Consider the following 16909-nt stretch of genomic DNA (forward strand, 5'->3'; position numbering starts at 1 on the left):
CTATCACCACAGGAACCCATGTTAAAGAGGGGGCAAGAGAAGAGTTTTCTGATGCTTGTTAAGTCCAGGAGCTTAGCTCATTTTTTGCTATAGCCTGATCTACCAGGACCACACTGATCAGGGCCACATGTGTGTATTCCACATCAGGCAACAAACCATCCTAACTTAAATACCAGATGGAGTGCAGTTCTTCTACCTTTACTCTCAGGGCTCTAGCTAAGCCCAAGCAGAGATGCCTCCAAACCTGCTCTACAGCAGTCATTTGGGAAAGAGAGAAGAGTCATTGTGCAAATGCAAGCCATTCTAAACTACTAAGAGTTGTGAAATGCAAGCCATTTTAAACTAAGTCTTAAGGAGACAATGAACGGTTTGTTCAAACTACTCCCTTCCATGCTACAATACCTGACCACCCGGTGATTACCATTAGTGCTCCTAGCCATCTTCATTTGTTAACGTTTCTCACGGGTAGCAGGAGAGCTGAGAGCCAGGGGCATGTGCCTCATTTAATTTCACCACAAACAAACCTGAGGTCTAACTATTATTGTCCCCATTATAATAACGAAGAAACAGTAGCTTCTAGAGAATGAATGACCTGGCTAAGGACATACAACCAGGAAGTATTAGAATAGCAATGAGGATCACCAAAATGAAAACCAAAGTATCCTGCCTTCTGCTACTACTTGTACAAAGAGAGAAAAGTACTGCCTAGGTTAAAAGACACTAAGATGACAGGGCAAGTCATAATTCTAAATACCTCACTCATTCAACAAACATTTAGGTGATTCTATACCATCAAAGGACAACTGCAAAAAGTATTTGAAAAATAAATATTTAATAATAATAATGTAACCATAATCATAATCTTTATATCTTTAGACTGCCTTTGTCAAAATTCTTTCCATCATCTTCAGATTCTGTCTAAAAAAAATTAAACATTGTATTTCTCTTTACAAGTGGGGTTTAAACCATTGTACAATACTTTAATATTTAAAATATCGAACTTAACATACTCTTATGTTCAATGTAAACAAAACCTCAGGTTTTCATTCTCATTTTCTTCTTTCTTCTAGCAAAAGGACGCTTTATGCCCATTTTTCAGATAAAAGAGGCTAAAATAATATGACTGGAAGAGATTTAAAGAGAGAAAAAAGGCACTGAGAGCTGGCAAACCAGCTAAGGATGAAACAACTCCCCAGGTCTCCAGAGGGGCTGCTGGGGGTGAGGAGGTCTATAAACCAGGAAATACCACCTGCCTACTTTCAAGCTTAGAGAGGTGCATACCTTTGAAAGCAACAGAATTTAAGTCCAGTGAGGCACTTTCAGAAAATGGCATCAAATAAATCTATAAATCTTTCTTATTCGCAAGCCACTGGACATTTAAGAGCACAGATATTGATGAGCTCTTTCTCTTCTTTTCTTCTTCCCTGTAACAGTTGTATGATTCATGGACTGTCCTTTAGTGGTCTCCATTTTCATCTTATTGCTCTTTCTTTGCTTCTGCTTTCTGACAGCTCTGAAAAACAAGGTGCTAAATTATTTTGTAGAATGAGCACAGTGAATTATGTAATTATGTTGAAGTTTAATTAACTAGCTAACCAAATAAGAAAACAGAAGGGAAAGAATTTACTGTATTATAAGCATAAATCCTCAGAATCCTAACCATAATAACAAGGAGATAGAGTCCTGACCAAGCAAAATGTTTGAGAAAAGAAATTCCTTTGAAACATGGTGACTACAAATTTAGAACAATCTATTCAGGAGAAACACACCACAGAAGTAAATAGTCAGGCCAATGAGTTGGGAGGTTTTTTGGTTGGTTTTTCTTTCTTTCTTTCTTTTTTTGGTACATCTGTACTGCTCAACTCAGCACTTCAATCTCCAAATCCCTGAATTACATTTTTCAGAAAAAAGACCAATACACTGGCAGTTAGCAGTGGTAGAAAAATGAAATAGCACAATGGAAAAAACTGAAAAAACGTAAAGAGGCCCATCTTATAGTCCTACAGCTAATTTTCCTTTCCTCAGTAGATCTAAAAGTCCTGACAAGTGCCATACAAGATGCCCACATTTTGTGGTCTCTTCTTGAAGACTAGCTTCAAAATGAACAAGTTGAAGCCACTATGGAGAACAGTATGGAGGTTCCTTAAAAAACTAAAAATAGAACTACCATACGACCCAGCAATCCCACTACTGAGCATATACCCTGAGAAAACCATAATTCAAAAAGATACATGTACCACAATGTTCACTGCAACACTGTTTACAATAGCCAGGACATGGAAGCAACCTAAATGTCCATTGACAGATGAATGGATAAAGAAGATGTGACACATATATACAATGGAATATTACTCAGCCATAAAAAGGAATGAAATTAAGTTATTTGTAATGAGGGGGATGGACCTAGAGTCTGTCAGAGTGAAGTAAGTCAGAAAGAGGAAAACAAATACTGTATGCTAACACACATATATAGAATCTAAAAAAAAAAACGGCACTGATGAAGCTAGTGGCAGGGCAGGAATAAAGATGCAGATATAGAGAATGGACTTGAGGACACAGGGTGGGAAGGGGAAGCTGGGATGAAGTGAGAGAATAGCACTAACATACATACACTACCAAATGTAAAACAGATAGCTAGTGGGAAGCTGCTGCATAGCACAGGGAGATCAGCTCGGTGCTTTGTGGTGACCTAGAGGGGTGGGATAGGGAGGGTGGGAGGGAGGCTCAAGAGGGAGGGGATATGCGGATATATGTATATGTATAGCTGATTCACTTTGTTGTACAGCAGAAACCAACATAACGTTGTAAAGCAATTATACTCTAATAAAGATATTTTTTTAAAAAATGAACAAGTTGAAACTCACTCTCTAAAAAACATTAAATCACACCAGGAAAAAAAACACCCAGATAGGGCTTCCCTGGTGGCGCAGTGGTTGAGAGTCCGCCTGCCGATGCGGGGGACACGGGTTCGTGCCCCGGTCCGGGAAGATCCCACGTGCCATGGAGTGGCTGGGCCCGTGGGCCATGGCCGCTGAGCCTGTGCGCGGGAGAGGCCACAGCAGTGAGAGGCCCGCATACCGCAAAACAAAAAAAACAAAACAAACAAAACAAACAAACAAACAAAAAACCACCTAGATCCTTTGTTTCAGGTGCTCTCTGAACTACATTACAGGCAATCTAGAGCTGAGGAAGATTACTGGTCTATCCATTCACTTTCTCCAAGCTAGCAGAATCATGCCATTTATCATATCATGAATGAAGGGATGGGCTGGGGCTGCCAGTAATGGCAAACCTGGGCATTTCCATGGCTTCCCAGCAATATCAATTGTTAGATTCACTTATCCTAAACCACCACGAGTCCTAGGGAAATGCTCCTTCTTGATCTTCCCAGAACCAAAACCTGGGAAAGGAGCTTCATAAACAGTATATAATCTCCTAGTGGACCAAACTCAGCCTCTCCTTTTGTTCATTCAGTATATATGTTAAGTGTTGGGAATACAAAAATGAATGGACAAAGTCTTTGACTTCAAGGAGCTGGGAGACTGAGCCAAGGCAGATGTCACTCTTCCCTTTCCTTCCCCCCATTTTTTTTAGGGGAAGAAACAGAGGCTATGAAATCATCCATGAGAAAGTGGCAGAACTAGTTTGATTTAGGAAATTGTGTTCTTAATTACCTTGATACTACATACTCTACTATAAATTATTCAGGTATGTAAAATGCTAAGCATACAGTAATTAATAAATAAATATTAGCTATTATTAGTAGCTCCACATGACTACTACTCAGAATTTTGCTTGGCAATTTTATATTTTTCCATGTTTAGATTTTTCACCATGGACTGGGGTATCCTATAAGTTCAAAATAAAACAGTCATCTTTATACTGTTTTGTGCATGTTACATAAATCTCCTTTCCCTCCAGCCATTTTTTAGAAGTAGGATAATGTCCTGATAAGTGATGATCTAGCAAATTTTTTTTTTTTTCTTTTTTGCGGTACGCGGGCCTCTCACTGCTGTGGCCTCTCCCGTTGCGGAGCACAGGCTCCAGACGTGCAGGCTCAGCGGCCATGGCTCACGGGTCCAGCCGCTCCGCGGCATGTGGGATCTTCCCGGACCGGGGCACGAACCCGTGTCCCCCGCATCGGCAGGCGGATTCTCAACCACTGTGCCACCAGGGAAGCCCAGATTTAGAAAATTTAATGAAGTATAATCTCTTGATGGCAAAGTCAATGAAGCTATGCATGTCTGTATACAAAATTTAAACAAATTTTCTTTGGTTTGTCCACTCAGAAGAACTAAACATGAACCAGATTTCACTAGAAGATACAGTAAACAAAAACAGAAAGAAAATGTTCATTTGTAATATGAATAAACAAAACTTTCCAGAGATAAAGTCTCTCAACAGTGATAAACTGAGTATAATAAACTGATTGTTTCATTTTGCCTTAAAATTAAATTGACCTAGTATTTGTCCTCTAAATTATAGGTATTTATGTAACTGATAAAATGAGCTCTAACCACAAGAGGGAGCCAGCATCATGCCAGATCACAACCACAGGAAAATTAGTACCAAGGAAAACCAAATTAACATGACAGCTATAAAACATATAAGATGAAAAGATCTTTTATGCCATATATGCTAAAAAAGCTATTAAAATTATTTTTTACTATTATAAAGAAAAAATTTTGCATTGTCAATTTCATTGTAAAATTTTTTTGAAAGCAGTATCTGAAGATCACTGTTCACAGTTTAGGAGTCTTCTCTAAGAGAAGAAAGTGGTACTATTTAATAACTATCAGGTATACCACATCCTAAGGAATTTGGTCTTGAATTAAAATTGATAAAATCTAGTACTAAGAGATACTACATGATTTCCCTCAATGAAAACAACATATTACTATCAAATAGACTAGTCAGGGCTATTTAAGAACCAATAAAGAGCCTACATTGTATTACCAAAATGCACATTCAGTTTCCACGTGTCATAAGATCACAGAATCAAAGGCTGAGCATGTTGTTTGCAAGCAGAATTACATTGTAATAGTGCAACAACCCCAGATCGATCCTTTATTAGGTTGTATTCTATTCTTAAAGCTTTATAAAAAAATATTTTATAAGACTCTTCAATACACCTCTTTAATTATTTTTTAAAATTCCACTTCTACCCTAGATTACTTAGTGGAAATAATTATTTAAAGTAAATTTGATAAAAAGTAATAGAAAAGGTAGCTTAAATACTAGGCAGAATTCAAGTGGCTGGGCTTTAATGGAAAAAAATGATTTCTACTGACCAAAAAAAAAAAAAAATGGAAAAGAATTCTAATACAATCACAAGTAGCTACTAAACCATCAGATACTTCTAATAATAATAGATTTTTTTTCATCACAAGTCATATGATAGCTCAAAATTTTTATCCTGATCTCAACGGTCATATAATGTTAAACTTGGCTATCTGGTTTTCACATCAGTAAAACAAGAGGACTCAATAGCTATAAGCCCTTCAGTTTAAAAGGAAAAAAGTGTGACATTCAAGTTAGCCCAGTTGAAATACCAATAGTTTTTCTAAATATACTATTGTCATTGGTGTAACCTTGCTCTGAATTACACAGCTATATTACACAAATATATAGGAAGTGAGTCACTTTCTGCCTTATATTTTGGTTATTTTCATGCCTTACCTGTAAAATTTTTAGCTCTTTGACTCACCTTCATATCCTCCCTCTCCCCATCTATGCAAACAATACCTAACAGTGAAAGCAACAATTAATTTAGCATTTAGCATTTCTGGATCCTCTGATTATTGTGTACTTCTGTGGATTGCTCTGTACAAATATACAAGGAAAATTTTTTCTAGTAAATAAAAGAATTCAACTAACTTGTTAACTTTCTTAGACGTAAAGATGTTAGGACAAGTACTCCGTTTATGATCTAATTCACCACAAATAAAGCAGCCATCTTTAGGGCCGTTGCAAGAATGATCTGGAAGAGCACAGTGATTGCAAATGTTACAGTGGATCCAGGCTGTAAAATAAAAATTAGGTATTAGAAGAGGTTCATTTAATATAATTTTTCATTTGATTAACCTTTATGATAAGCAAGCGTGAATAGTGTTTACTTCAAATATTGTGATTGCTTTGCATAGCTAATTATAATTTGGCTAAAGAGGCCAAGGTTAAGAGGCTGGAATTCCATGTAAACCAGCTAACTTCTTTCTGATACATGGCCACAAATTCAGCCCTTCTGCCCTGAGTCATGAGCTTAGAGCCACTGACAAAATGGGGGCTGGCTGAGTGATACAAAACCCTGTTAAAACAAGCCAAAGCAAATGCAACACTGAAACAGGGTTAAAGTCATGTCTCTCTTTGAAGGAGAGAACATACATTTTGGCAAGTGTAAAAATTAAAAAGCAAGTAAATTAAGGCAAGTCTCTATTATTTTTTTCTTTTGTAAATACAGTTAAATAAAAACCCTATTTAGATGAAGAAAAAGTCAAATATTTTCAGAAGATCTCAAACACTTAAGTCTGAATACTTACAAGGCTTTACACACTTTTTGCAGAGAAAGCAATGATTCCATTTCCTGCCATCCTACAAAAACAATTTTTAAATTATGTTTAACTTGTCACTAAAAATCAAATTTCCACAATTAAAAATTAAAATGTCTTATTAAAATCTGTGTAAATTATTCATTCCTTATTTCTCACTTTCCTGGGCTTTACTATTAAATACTTTGATTTTAATTTATGCATTTCTCTACTCAACTCAAACGCCTCCTTGATGGGCCCCAATTTCCTTAACTCTAAAACTGGAGGATTTATCTAAATGATCTTCAAAGTCCACTCCAGATCGAGCAACCCAATCTGCATAAAGAAGGACTCAATGAAAATTTCAAGAGAATTAATGACTCATAGTTTTTATGTGTCTAGCTGGTATAATCCTTAATAACATTCATATTTGAGAACTTAATGTAATTTAGAAGGATAGAGATTACTATTTGAGTAATTTAAAAACTGTGAAATAAAACATACCTAAAAAAGTACATGAGATGCATATGTCCAGTTTAATGAGTATTATAAAGTGAACACTGATGAACCCAACAAGTCAAGAGACAATACCATCAGTACTCTAGACACTTCCCCACATGCCCCTTCCCAACCCAGCATTCCTCCTTCCCCACTGAGAAACACCTATCTTGGTTTTTGTGATGGTCACTTCCTTGCTTTTGTTTATTTTTTCCACTTACGTGTGCATCTCTAAATAATAAAATTTTGTTTTCCTCATTTTGTACTTTGTATGATCTGAGCATAATTTTTTTTAATGAAGAATACAGATAATTTCTAAACTAATTGGAAATATATAATCAGATGTGTTACCATAGTTAAAAACCAGTATAACCAGTAATATAATTATAAAGTTATAAAAAATGTACTTTTCAATAGTTTTAAAAATATAGCCTTTCCTCTGGCAAATAATATGTGCATATCAGCCAACTAAACTTCACGTGTTCTTTCTGACTGGATTTAGTTAAAATAACCGAGTAACCTAAAGGTGATCCCACCTTCCTAAAAAAATAACTAGGAGGTATGTCCCCTGTAGTCCTTCCTCATCTGTAAAAAGCCCTGTCTACTAGTGATGTGAGGAGTAAATACACAGCACATGTTATTAATTATTGCTTCATCAGAACAGTGATGGTATCTAATAGTTCAATTCCTTATTCGAAACACCTTAATTTTGCCCTCAACAAAATTTAGCCCTTATTTAGTGCCTTATTTGAAACACTAATAATTTTAGCAGTCATATAGTACCATATAAAAATAACTCAAATAGTTGTTAATGATGATGAAGGCAACTAAGTATTTTAAAAGCCTGCCATACTTTATAATTAGAGAAAAAATATTATATTAAATTATAATTAATAAATGATAACACATTAATACAAATTAAAATATTAACAAAATAACATTAAACAAATGTAATGAAACTAGTGACCTAAAATAAAACTAATATGTTTGAGTAAAAACACATTCTAAAGAAAACTGTACCTTGGATGTGCAAGAATTACAGTGTTCACAGTGCTGATTCTCTAGAGAAACATATCGTTGACACAGAGGGCAAAATCTAAGGAGAAAAGAAAAGACTCGAAGAAATCAGCTGCATATACTTATTGAGATTCACAAGGTAGATAAAAGTTCACAAGGCATTTGTTACAAAAGTTCGGTGTAATTCAAATTAAATTCAATATAACATTATAGGCCAAATTTAAAAGTAATAAAAGAACTACATGAGTCAGTATGAAAGGCATTTGGTGTTAGATATATGGAACTTTATTTTCAGTGACTTGTGTACTTCAAGGTCTCTCTTACCTGTACCCTTCTTCAATAGGAAGGATTATTTTGTTGGGTGGGATATTGGTGAAAATACGCACAGGAGACTGTTTCCGTCCTGTCTTTCCATGTTTATAAAGTGCATGATTATCATAATCTACCTAGAAAGTTTAAAAAAATTAAAAAGGAAAAATTTCTCAAATGAGTCGACATTCGTTAAGATTCTTTAACCAATAAATGAACAAACTGATGCCAAGGTACAAATTAAATCAGAGTATTTAATAAGAAGTTCTCAAAAGCAAGAGTTTACTTATTAATCAACAGCCTCAGAGGGGCCTCTATGAGAGTAAAATTTCATTATAAAAAAGGTAAAATTTGTTATGACACATTCATGTTACCTAGGATTCAAAAAACAACTCTAATCTTTTATCCAATGCAACAGACTTTGCAGGAAAGGCTTTTATATAATTAAGACTTTAGCTTTGGGCATTAAAACATTCCACCTTTGATGATCTGTGCCAGCTTGTATAGGGCTTTTCATTTTTTGCCTGTGAAATTCACTGCATGCCCGTTTTCAATTCCCCAAGGCTCAGCGCAGCCTCAGTGTGGCCCTCCACCATCACTCTCTGACACAGCCAACCCAGCATTCCTCCTTCCCCACTGAGAAACACCTATCTTGGTTTTTGTGATGGTCACTTCCTTGTGGGGGCCAGGCAGTGGCTCTGCCACTCACTTTTTATGTGACCTCAGGCAAGTCTGCATCATTTTCATCTGGAAAAGGAGGTTACTGATACTTACCTTAGAGTTGTTATGAAAGTTAAATGAGACAATGTATGTAAAACACTGAATTCAGGACCCGGCATATGGTGGAGACAGATAGAAGGATGGAGTGCAGAGGGAAATCTATAACTATAGTTGTTTTCCCCACAATGACTATTTCGAATGTTTACCTCTCTCCTCAAGATCCCTAACTCAACTTTCCATTTCTGCAGATTATCTGGAAAGTAAACTGAGGCCAACAAGCATGATTTCTATTAGCTTCTTGCTCCCTTCTCCTCCTCCACCCTATCATCCATACACATTCTCAATTTGGTTTTAAACCTGCCATGAATCCACCTGGCCACTAAGTCCATCCATCTTCAGATCAGTAATTCTCAAAGTTTGGTGTCTGGATCAGCAACATCAGCATCACCTGGGACCTTGTTAGAAATGCAAATTCTTGCCCCACCTGGGACCTAATAACACAGAAACTCTGGAGGTGGGACCCTGCAATCTGTTATTTTTAACAAGCCCTCCTGGCACACTAAAGTTTGAGAGCCACTGCTTTACATGACCCACAAGAATACCATGAGATTTTTATAAGGTTAATACAGGTAGATCGCAACTTTCAAGTAAGTTGTAATAAATTCTTTAGATTCTAAATAAGGTTACACTTAAGAATTTACAACAGAACTGACTTGCAAAGTAGCTATTTAATGAGAGAATTACAAAAATGTAAGGAATCGGTGACAATGGAAAGAGAGGACTTTAATGGGAGGGAGATTCCTGAGCTCTCTCCATGGCTATGCCAATGCCTGCTAGATTTACAGGTGAACAAATTTAGGAAGACTGATTAACAAACTTCAGCAGTGGGAAAAAAATAAGTACAGGATGAGGAGACTCAGCTAAATGAGAGACAGTGCGGAAAAAAAAAAGCCCTAGGGCGTTTGGCATGTGAGCACGCACAGTCCAACGTGGGGAGTCCACAGTCTATCACAAAGGTGTAAGACTGGTGTGGCCTCACAGCCGGCTTACACAGAACTGTAATAGTGTAACAAGGAAGGGAGACGAAGTTAGATCACATTTGAAGCCCTCCATTCAGCTGCTACATTTTAAGAGAGACATTAATAAAGCCAGTTCATTTCTATTGAAAGTAATGGGAATAAGTAGGGCTTATAGTTTAACAGATTGGGGGTGTTTATTCAGAAAAGAGAAGACTGGGAGGATCTGATAGCTATGTTATAACTGAAGGGGTGTCATGTGGAATAGAAATTAGACTTATCCTTTATTGCTTCGGAAAACAGAAGTAGGACCAATGGTTAGAAGTTAATAGGGAGCATATTTTATCTCCATATGAGAAACTTTTCTAACGATTAGAGCTATTAAATAAATTGAGTTGCCTTGTAAGGCTGTAGGACTTTGCTCAGGGAAAGCATTCAAGTGAGACTAGATGACTGCTTGTCACGAATTTAGTGGAAAGGATTATTACATTGGGAAGTCAGCCTACGTTAAGGCTATGCATCTTTACAACTTTAAAATTCTATGAATATACGTTACCTATTAGAGGCTAAGATACAAAAGTAGATTTTACTTCAAAATCACCGTAAAATAGTACCTTAAGTAGTTTTCTTTTAAAATGATTTAAATTCATAATTTTTCCCTAATGCACCTTCTCTATGTATTCAGTAAATATATGGTACCATATTAAATTCAACAAAGATATTTTGAACATTTATGAGTGTCATAAGAAAAAGAATTCTTCCCAAGAGAATCTTATGAAGATTTTCAAATGCTGGGAAAGAGTATCTCAGAAAGATTTTTAGTAAATGGAATAGTCCATGCAATATAATAGATAGCAGATGGAAGAGAGGGAAAAAAAAAGAATTTCTTTATGGTTACCTAAGGAGTCAGAGAATATGTGCGTCAGGGAGCTGGTTGATTACTTGATCTTGCATAACCTAATTGAGATTATTATTATTTTTAAATGTGGGTTTGTTGTGCTAATTAACTATAAACATATGGTATGTAAAATGCATGCTGCTAGGGTAAATTAATGTACCTCTAACATACATCCATATTTCATAGCTTCATCCACACAAATAAACCTCCTATGGAAGTGCTGTAAAGCAAACACAATTTTGCAAATTGCGTATCACTAGTGGTAGAGCTGATACACCATTTTCCCATCATTATCCCTGACATTTCACTCACAATGATGATGAGAGGCATTTTTGAATAGAAAATTTCTCCCATGGAACTGATTAATGTGATGAAGTACTGTATAGAAATGAGGGAAAGCACAAAATCTCTGCAATTCCTAACTTTTAATTTTATCTATACACAAATTTCTTCTGCAACATGAGACTGAAACTAGTTATACGGAAAACAAGACATTCAAGTCGACAAACATTTATTATTCTGCACCTACTATGCTCCAGGCATCATGCTAGGAAACAAAGCTTAAATAAAACAGAGTACATGTTTGTATTTTCATAAATCCCTAAAGTGTGTTCTGTTTAATTTCAATATATTCAAAAGATTCCAAGTGAACTCTTCAGCTCCATCAATCAACTTCTACCATAGCAATAAGGTTTTTTAGTCACACCATATTCCATGTAACCTCTTATTTTAAATATCATATGTATTACACAGACATACACATACATATATATGTGTGTGTTATTCCTCATCACTTCAAATCCATTAAATGTTTTATGTTTATTGTATATTGAATTTTGAGAATTTCACCTTATAATTTACAATCATTTCTCAGAAATTCCTGTCAAAACCTCTTCATTTCTGAACATGAAACCAGACTCGAAAAACAAACAGTTTTCTAAACAGGATGATTTTTTAACCGACAGCTTTAAAAAAAAACAAAGATCTCTACTTTTAACAATCCAGACAAATGTCCCAGATTAAGCAGAAACGAGAGATCATAGCATGTTCAAGGTGGAAGGGAAGTGAGAAGATCTAGTTCAGATATGGTAAATACAGGACCTGAATGCCATCACTCCCTGACCCTGACCCTGTGGCAGACATCACTAATCAGTCACGCTACTCTCTGCCACTGAGCCTGATATTCTCAACAAATTCTCCAGAAAGTCACTACCAATTTATCAGGCTTAAGTCTAGAAGTAAAACTTATCTGGCATCCTTTTTCTGGTTTAGTCATTTTATTTTATAGGTAAGGAAACAGAGACCTGGAAAGATAAAGTGACTTCCCTCAAGATTATATTTAATCTTCTAAAAGGCAGTGCTAAGACTCAAACTTCTTCTGACTCTAAATCAGAATTTCTTTTCATTACCAAATCCTTCCTTTCTAATCTGCCCTTAATAAAGCTCTTGGTTTTCTACGTCTTTGATAGCTATTTTATTCTGTACTCATCAAGTGCTTTATCACTGAAGAGTCTACATGATTTATAGTTTATGAAGATTTGCAGCATTTCCGCCTTCCTCTTACCTATAAAGTATTTCCAAAAAAAGAGATTCAGTGATTTTTTTTTTTTTTTTTTACTGCATTGTGGTTTCGGGGCTTATAATCATCTCAGGCAAAGTCAGAAAGAAGGCCTAATCAATGTCTATGGGAAAAGACCTATGAAGGAGGAGAGGAAACTTTCAAATTTTTCATTTGATGAAGGTGGCTAATATAAAAGGAAAAAAATTACCACAAAATGAAGTTAAAGTAACAAAAGAAAAAAAAAAGAATGCAAAAGGCTCAGAAAGGATAATAAGTCCAGAAAGAGTTTCAAAAAAAAAAAAATAGTAGAAAAATCATCAAAGGGGAGGTACAACAAACAAAGTTTACATATACCCTAGGAGATCTGGCAAAATCAGTTTCTCCCACTGAGCATGTAATGGGCAGTAGTGTTCTTATCTTTAATAGGAATCATGAAAAAATGAAGATTTTTTTTGTTTTATAGGTTTTATTCTAATTCTTCTTCTCAAAGGTTGGCTTTCTCTTTATTGGAAAGACTGCTTTTCACCCTGATACACATGGCCTAATTAGAACATTTTCCACCAATGCACTGAATCATATGATTACTTTCAGTAAGCTTGGACCTTGGAACTAGTTCTTAAAATTAAAACTACAGTATTTCGAAAAGTTCTTTCCTAGTAACACAGGCTGTCTAAACAAACAATAACTGGTTACTACACATTAATAATCACTCTCATCTGCTTTATTCTGGATCTGCCTTCTTCTGCCTCCTCACCAACTGAAACTCTTGCCCACAGTGAAAACTCATCTCTAAATTGTGGATGAAACAGTTTTCTGAGGAATGATGTGTTTTGCAGTTAAAATAATGTGTTTTCTGACATAAAAATTGAAGAAAAGTTTTACCCCCATTCTGGGGCCATCTGAATGATGACTATAGTGATGGTTACGACAATGCTTATAGCAATAACCTTTTTTCTATATTTGCTGTGTGTCAGGGATGAGGCTGAATCTTTTAATGTATTATCTCAAATAATTCTTAAAACCTTATGAAGCAGATATATTATTACTATGCTCATTTAACAGGTAAGATGAGTTTCAGAGAGTTAGATAAAATGTGTAGGACTAGCTAGTAGGTGGCAGAACCAGCATTATAACCTAGTTCCTTTTCAACTCCAGAGTTCGTGCCCTTTTCATTCAAATATTCATTCAACATGTACAGGGCACCTACTACGTGCCAAACATTGTACTAGATGATTATTCACTGTCAAAGGCAGCAGGTGCTCCTGGAAACCAGAAATAGTTTACTTAGTTAACGTCTTTAGGATATGTCAGCTATCTCTGCATTGCAAATGTCCATATTAGAAGCATCCTTCAGATAAGAAACAGAAAACTGGATGCCCTAAAAAGGAAAGTAAACCAGCTTTGAGAAGATATATGGTATGGATTTGCCTAAAGCAGAGCTCAAGAAGTCAAGGTTAAAATGACTTGTGCTACACACTTTTGGAAAGGACACTGTTAATATGGTTCAAGAGCCATAAAAAAGTCCATTAAATTTGATAATGTAACTTTTATAATTCTATTTTAGTTTTGGAAATTTATTTTAAGGGAGTTATGGAAAAATTATATGAATAAAAGATGTTCATGGCAGTGTTATTTATAGTACCTTAAAGGTGGGAGCAACCTCTAAGTCCAAAAAGAAGAGAATGATAACATACCCTATTGATGGAACAATTTACTTGTTAAAAGCATAAGATTATGTAGCTACATTTTAAAATATACACTTATATAAGGCAGAAATGAAGAAAGCAGAATTCATATTCATCTTCTATGATTACAAATACGTAAAAGTGTTTTTTAAAAAGACTGGATGTGAATACAGCTGACCCTTGAACAGCATGGTTTGAACTGCGTGGGTCCACTTATACGTGGATTTTTTTCAATAGTAAATACTGAACCAAAGTTGGTTGGATCCACAGATGTGAAACTGCAGATATGGAGAAACCTCACATACAGAGGGCTGATTATAAGTTATATACCAATTTTCAACTGCACCCATAATCCTCCTGTTGTTCAAGAGTCAACTGTACCTCAAAATTATAATATTTGCTATGTGAGGTAGAATCACAGGTAGGATCTATCCCCTCATTTCTGGTAACACTGTTTCATTATTTCTAAATAATTTTCATAATAGTGTATATCTTCAAGACTAGAAAGATTAGAACCAAGTGCTATAGGGAATTATACCCATTATCTTGCAATAGCATATAATGGAATATAATCTGCAAAAATACTGAATCACTATGCTGTACACCTGAAACTAACACAATATTGTAAATCAACTATATAAAAAAAAAAGAAACAAGTGCTATCTTGGAACAACTAGTGAAGACGTTTACAGTTCTAGAGCTGAAAAGCCTGAATCAGAGGCTAGTCAACTGCTCAGAAAAATCAAATAGAAAAATGTCATTACAAACCTGGAAGCAGTGCCCACTTGGTGACCACACATAGTGATGGCGACAACAGGGTTAACCTCAGAACCCAAGGAAATGAATCCAGGAGACTGGACATTGAAACAGAAGGAGTTGAAGGACAAGGATGCAAAGGAGGAGGTCCAGTCAGTCTGCCCTGAATCAGCACACCCACACCTCAGCATCTCTGCTTCTCTGACATGCCACAACCTTGGGCACACCCCTCCTTAGAGCTCCTGGCATCCTCTGAGCAGCAAAGTTAAGTATACATGGCATTCCACCCACCAGAAAAAGCAATTTACTTCTCTACAACCTCTGAATGGAGAAAACCCATGTTCATAATGATGATCCTGGGGTGCTGCACAATCTTCTGGTGATGATGAAAGATCAGATCATTTGGTCTAAAACCTGGCTACAGTTCAGAATCACCTGGGAAACTTGGTAAAATATTTTTTCTTAGGGCTTTACCCTCTGCTTTTGATTTAGTAGGTTTATTTTGGTACCTAAGAATCTATATTTTTAATAAGCACCCTAGAGATTACAGACATTTAGGAACTACTGCACTAAGTTACATATGATATAGTTTTAGTGTTTCATACAGCTTATAGTGTTTGCATTTACTAAAACTGATGAATCATCTTATCAGAATATTTATTTAAGCAGAATATCCATTCCCCAACCATGTCAGAAAACAAAATATTTACTATACCTGGTAATCCAGCATGCAGAAGCTTGGGAAAAACTGACAAATTCGGGATTCAAAAAAATAGGGAAAAATCCAGAATATGGGTAGTTCTTTGTGACTGTTATCTAATGGATCACAAAAAAAGAGAAAAGAAAATAAGAAACTGATATTAAAGAAAAAAATAAAGTAGAAAGCTGTTACTGAAAATATATGGTATTGGGAGAAATTGTAATCCTTCAATACATTTAAATCATACAAACGAAGAGATGATTTACCAGAGTACCATTTATAACTTGACCTTTCCCAAAAGTCAATGGAAACATTCTTTTATATCTAAACACAGCTATACATGGTATGTAAAAGTTATCTTTACATGCATATCACTATAGTCTAGGTAAAGGCAAAGATATTACAAAAAAAGTGGGAGATAAAAAATGAGCATCACTTTGAAGCATAAAGGTGGTTATGATATGGAAGAAGGAAACCTGGACCAAAATGCAGAAGGCCTTAGGTCTGAATCTTAGCTCTGCCATAACTCACTATGCCAGCTTTCAGGGTGAATCCATCTTTTCTGAATCATGGAAGATTCTTATGAACAATTTTATCCAAATTAATTTTTATGAGAGACAGGGGACACAGCTATTAATTACAGAGCACCTGATACAGGCTAGTACAATGCTAGGTGCTTTCTGTATGTTATCTCCTTAAATAACCCCTGGAGTTAGATGTTAATATAGTAATCTCATTTCAAAGATGCGGAAACTGAAGCTGCAAAATTTAAGCAATTTGTTCAAATTCATGCAGCTAATAAGCAGCAGAATCAGTTCAAGCTCACAAAGCTTTTTATTGCTTTCCCAACAACAATGACTTTATCCACTCTGATAAGTAGACTTCAGAACCAAAAATAAGTGGAATACTTAGCACTGTGAGTCATGTTTTAAATTTCATTTGCATCCTGTCCCCAAAGCACACTATTTATATAGCACAATTAATGGAGAAGCTTGATCACAAATTCCTGACACTCTTACATTTATCAACTTGCAGGTTGGAAACTGAAAAATGATTATACTGACTAATTAGATAATTACATAAAATACTTTGAAGTCCTAAGCCATTTTAAGCTGAATATCCCCCAGTCATTAACCCACTTCTAAGCTTGGGTATCCATGTGACACTGATAACCACTGTTAGGCGACTGGACAGCCAACCTTCCCACACAAATCTTGGCACAGTT

At 35.7% G+C, this 16909-nt stretch overlaps 1 protein-coding gene across 3 annotated transcripts in view; it reads right to left on the reverse strand.

Annotated features, from left to right (window-relative positions):
• Nucleotides 1-1040: 1040 nt before the first annotated feature.
• Nucleotides 1041-16909, reverse strand: part of ZCCHC4 (zinc finger CCHC-type containing 4) — a 47332-nt gene continuing 31463 nt past the window's right edge. For all 3 annotated transcript variants that reach the window (XM_060147333.1, XM_060147335.1, XM_060147334.1), the window contains 6 exons: nt 15700-15800; nt 8364-8485; nt 8043-8118; nt 6537-6588; nt 5878-6022; nt 1041-1513 (listed from right to left, as the gene is read on the reverse strand). In XM_060147333.1, the coding sequence (XP_060003316.1) occupies nt 1378-1513; nt 5878-6022; nt 6537-6588; nt 8043-8118; nt 8364-8485; nt 15700-15800 (632 nt within the window). In that variant the 3' untranslated portion in view covers nt 1041-1377. The remainder of the gene's footprint in view (nt 1514-5877; nt 6023-6536; nt 6589-8042; nt 8119-8363; nt 8486-15699; nt 15801-16909) is intronic.

Source organism: Lagenorhynchus albirostris, chromosome 4 (genome assembly GCF_949774975.1).
Source record: "Lagenorhynchus albirostris chromosome 4, mLagAlb1.1, whole genome shotgun sequence".
NCBI classification, from domain to species: Eukaryota; Metazoa; Chordata; class Mammalia; order Artiodactyla; family Delphinidae; genus Lagenorhynchus; species Lagenorhynchus albirostris.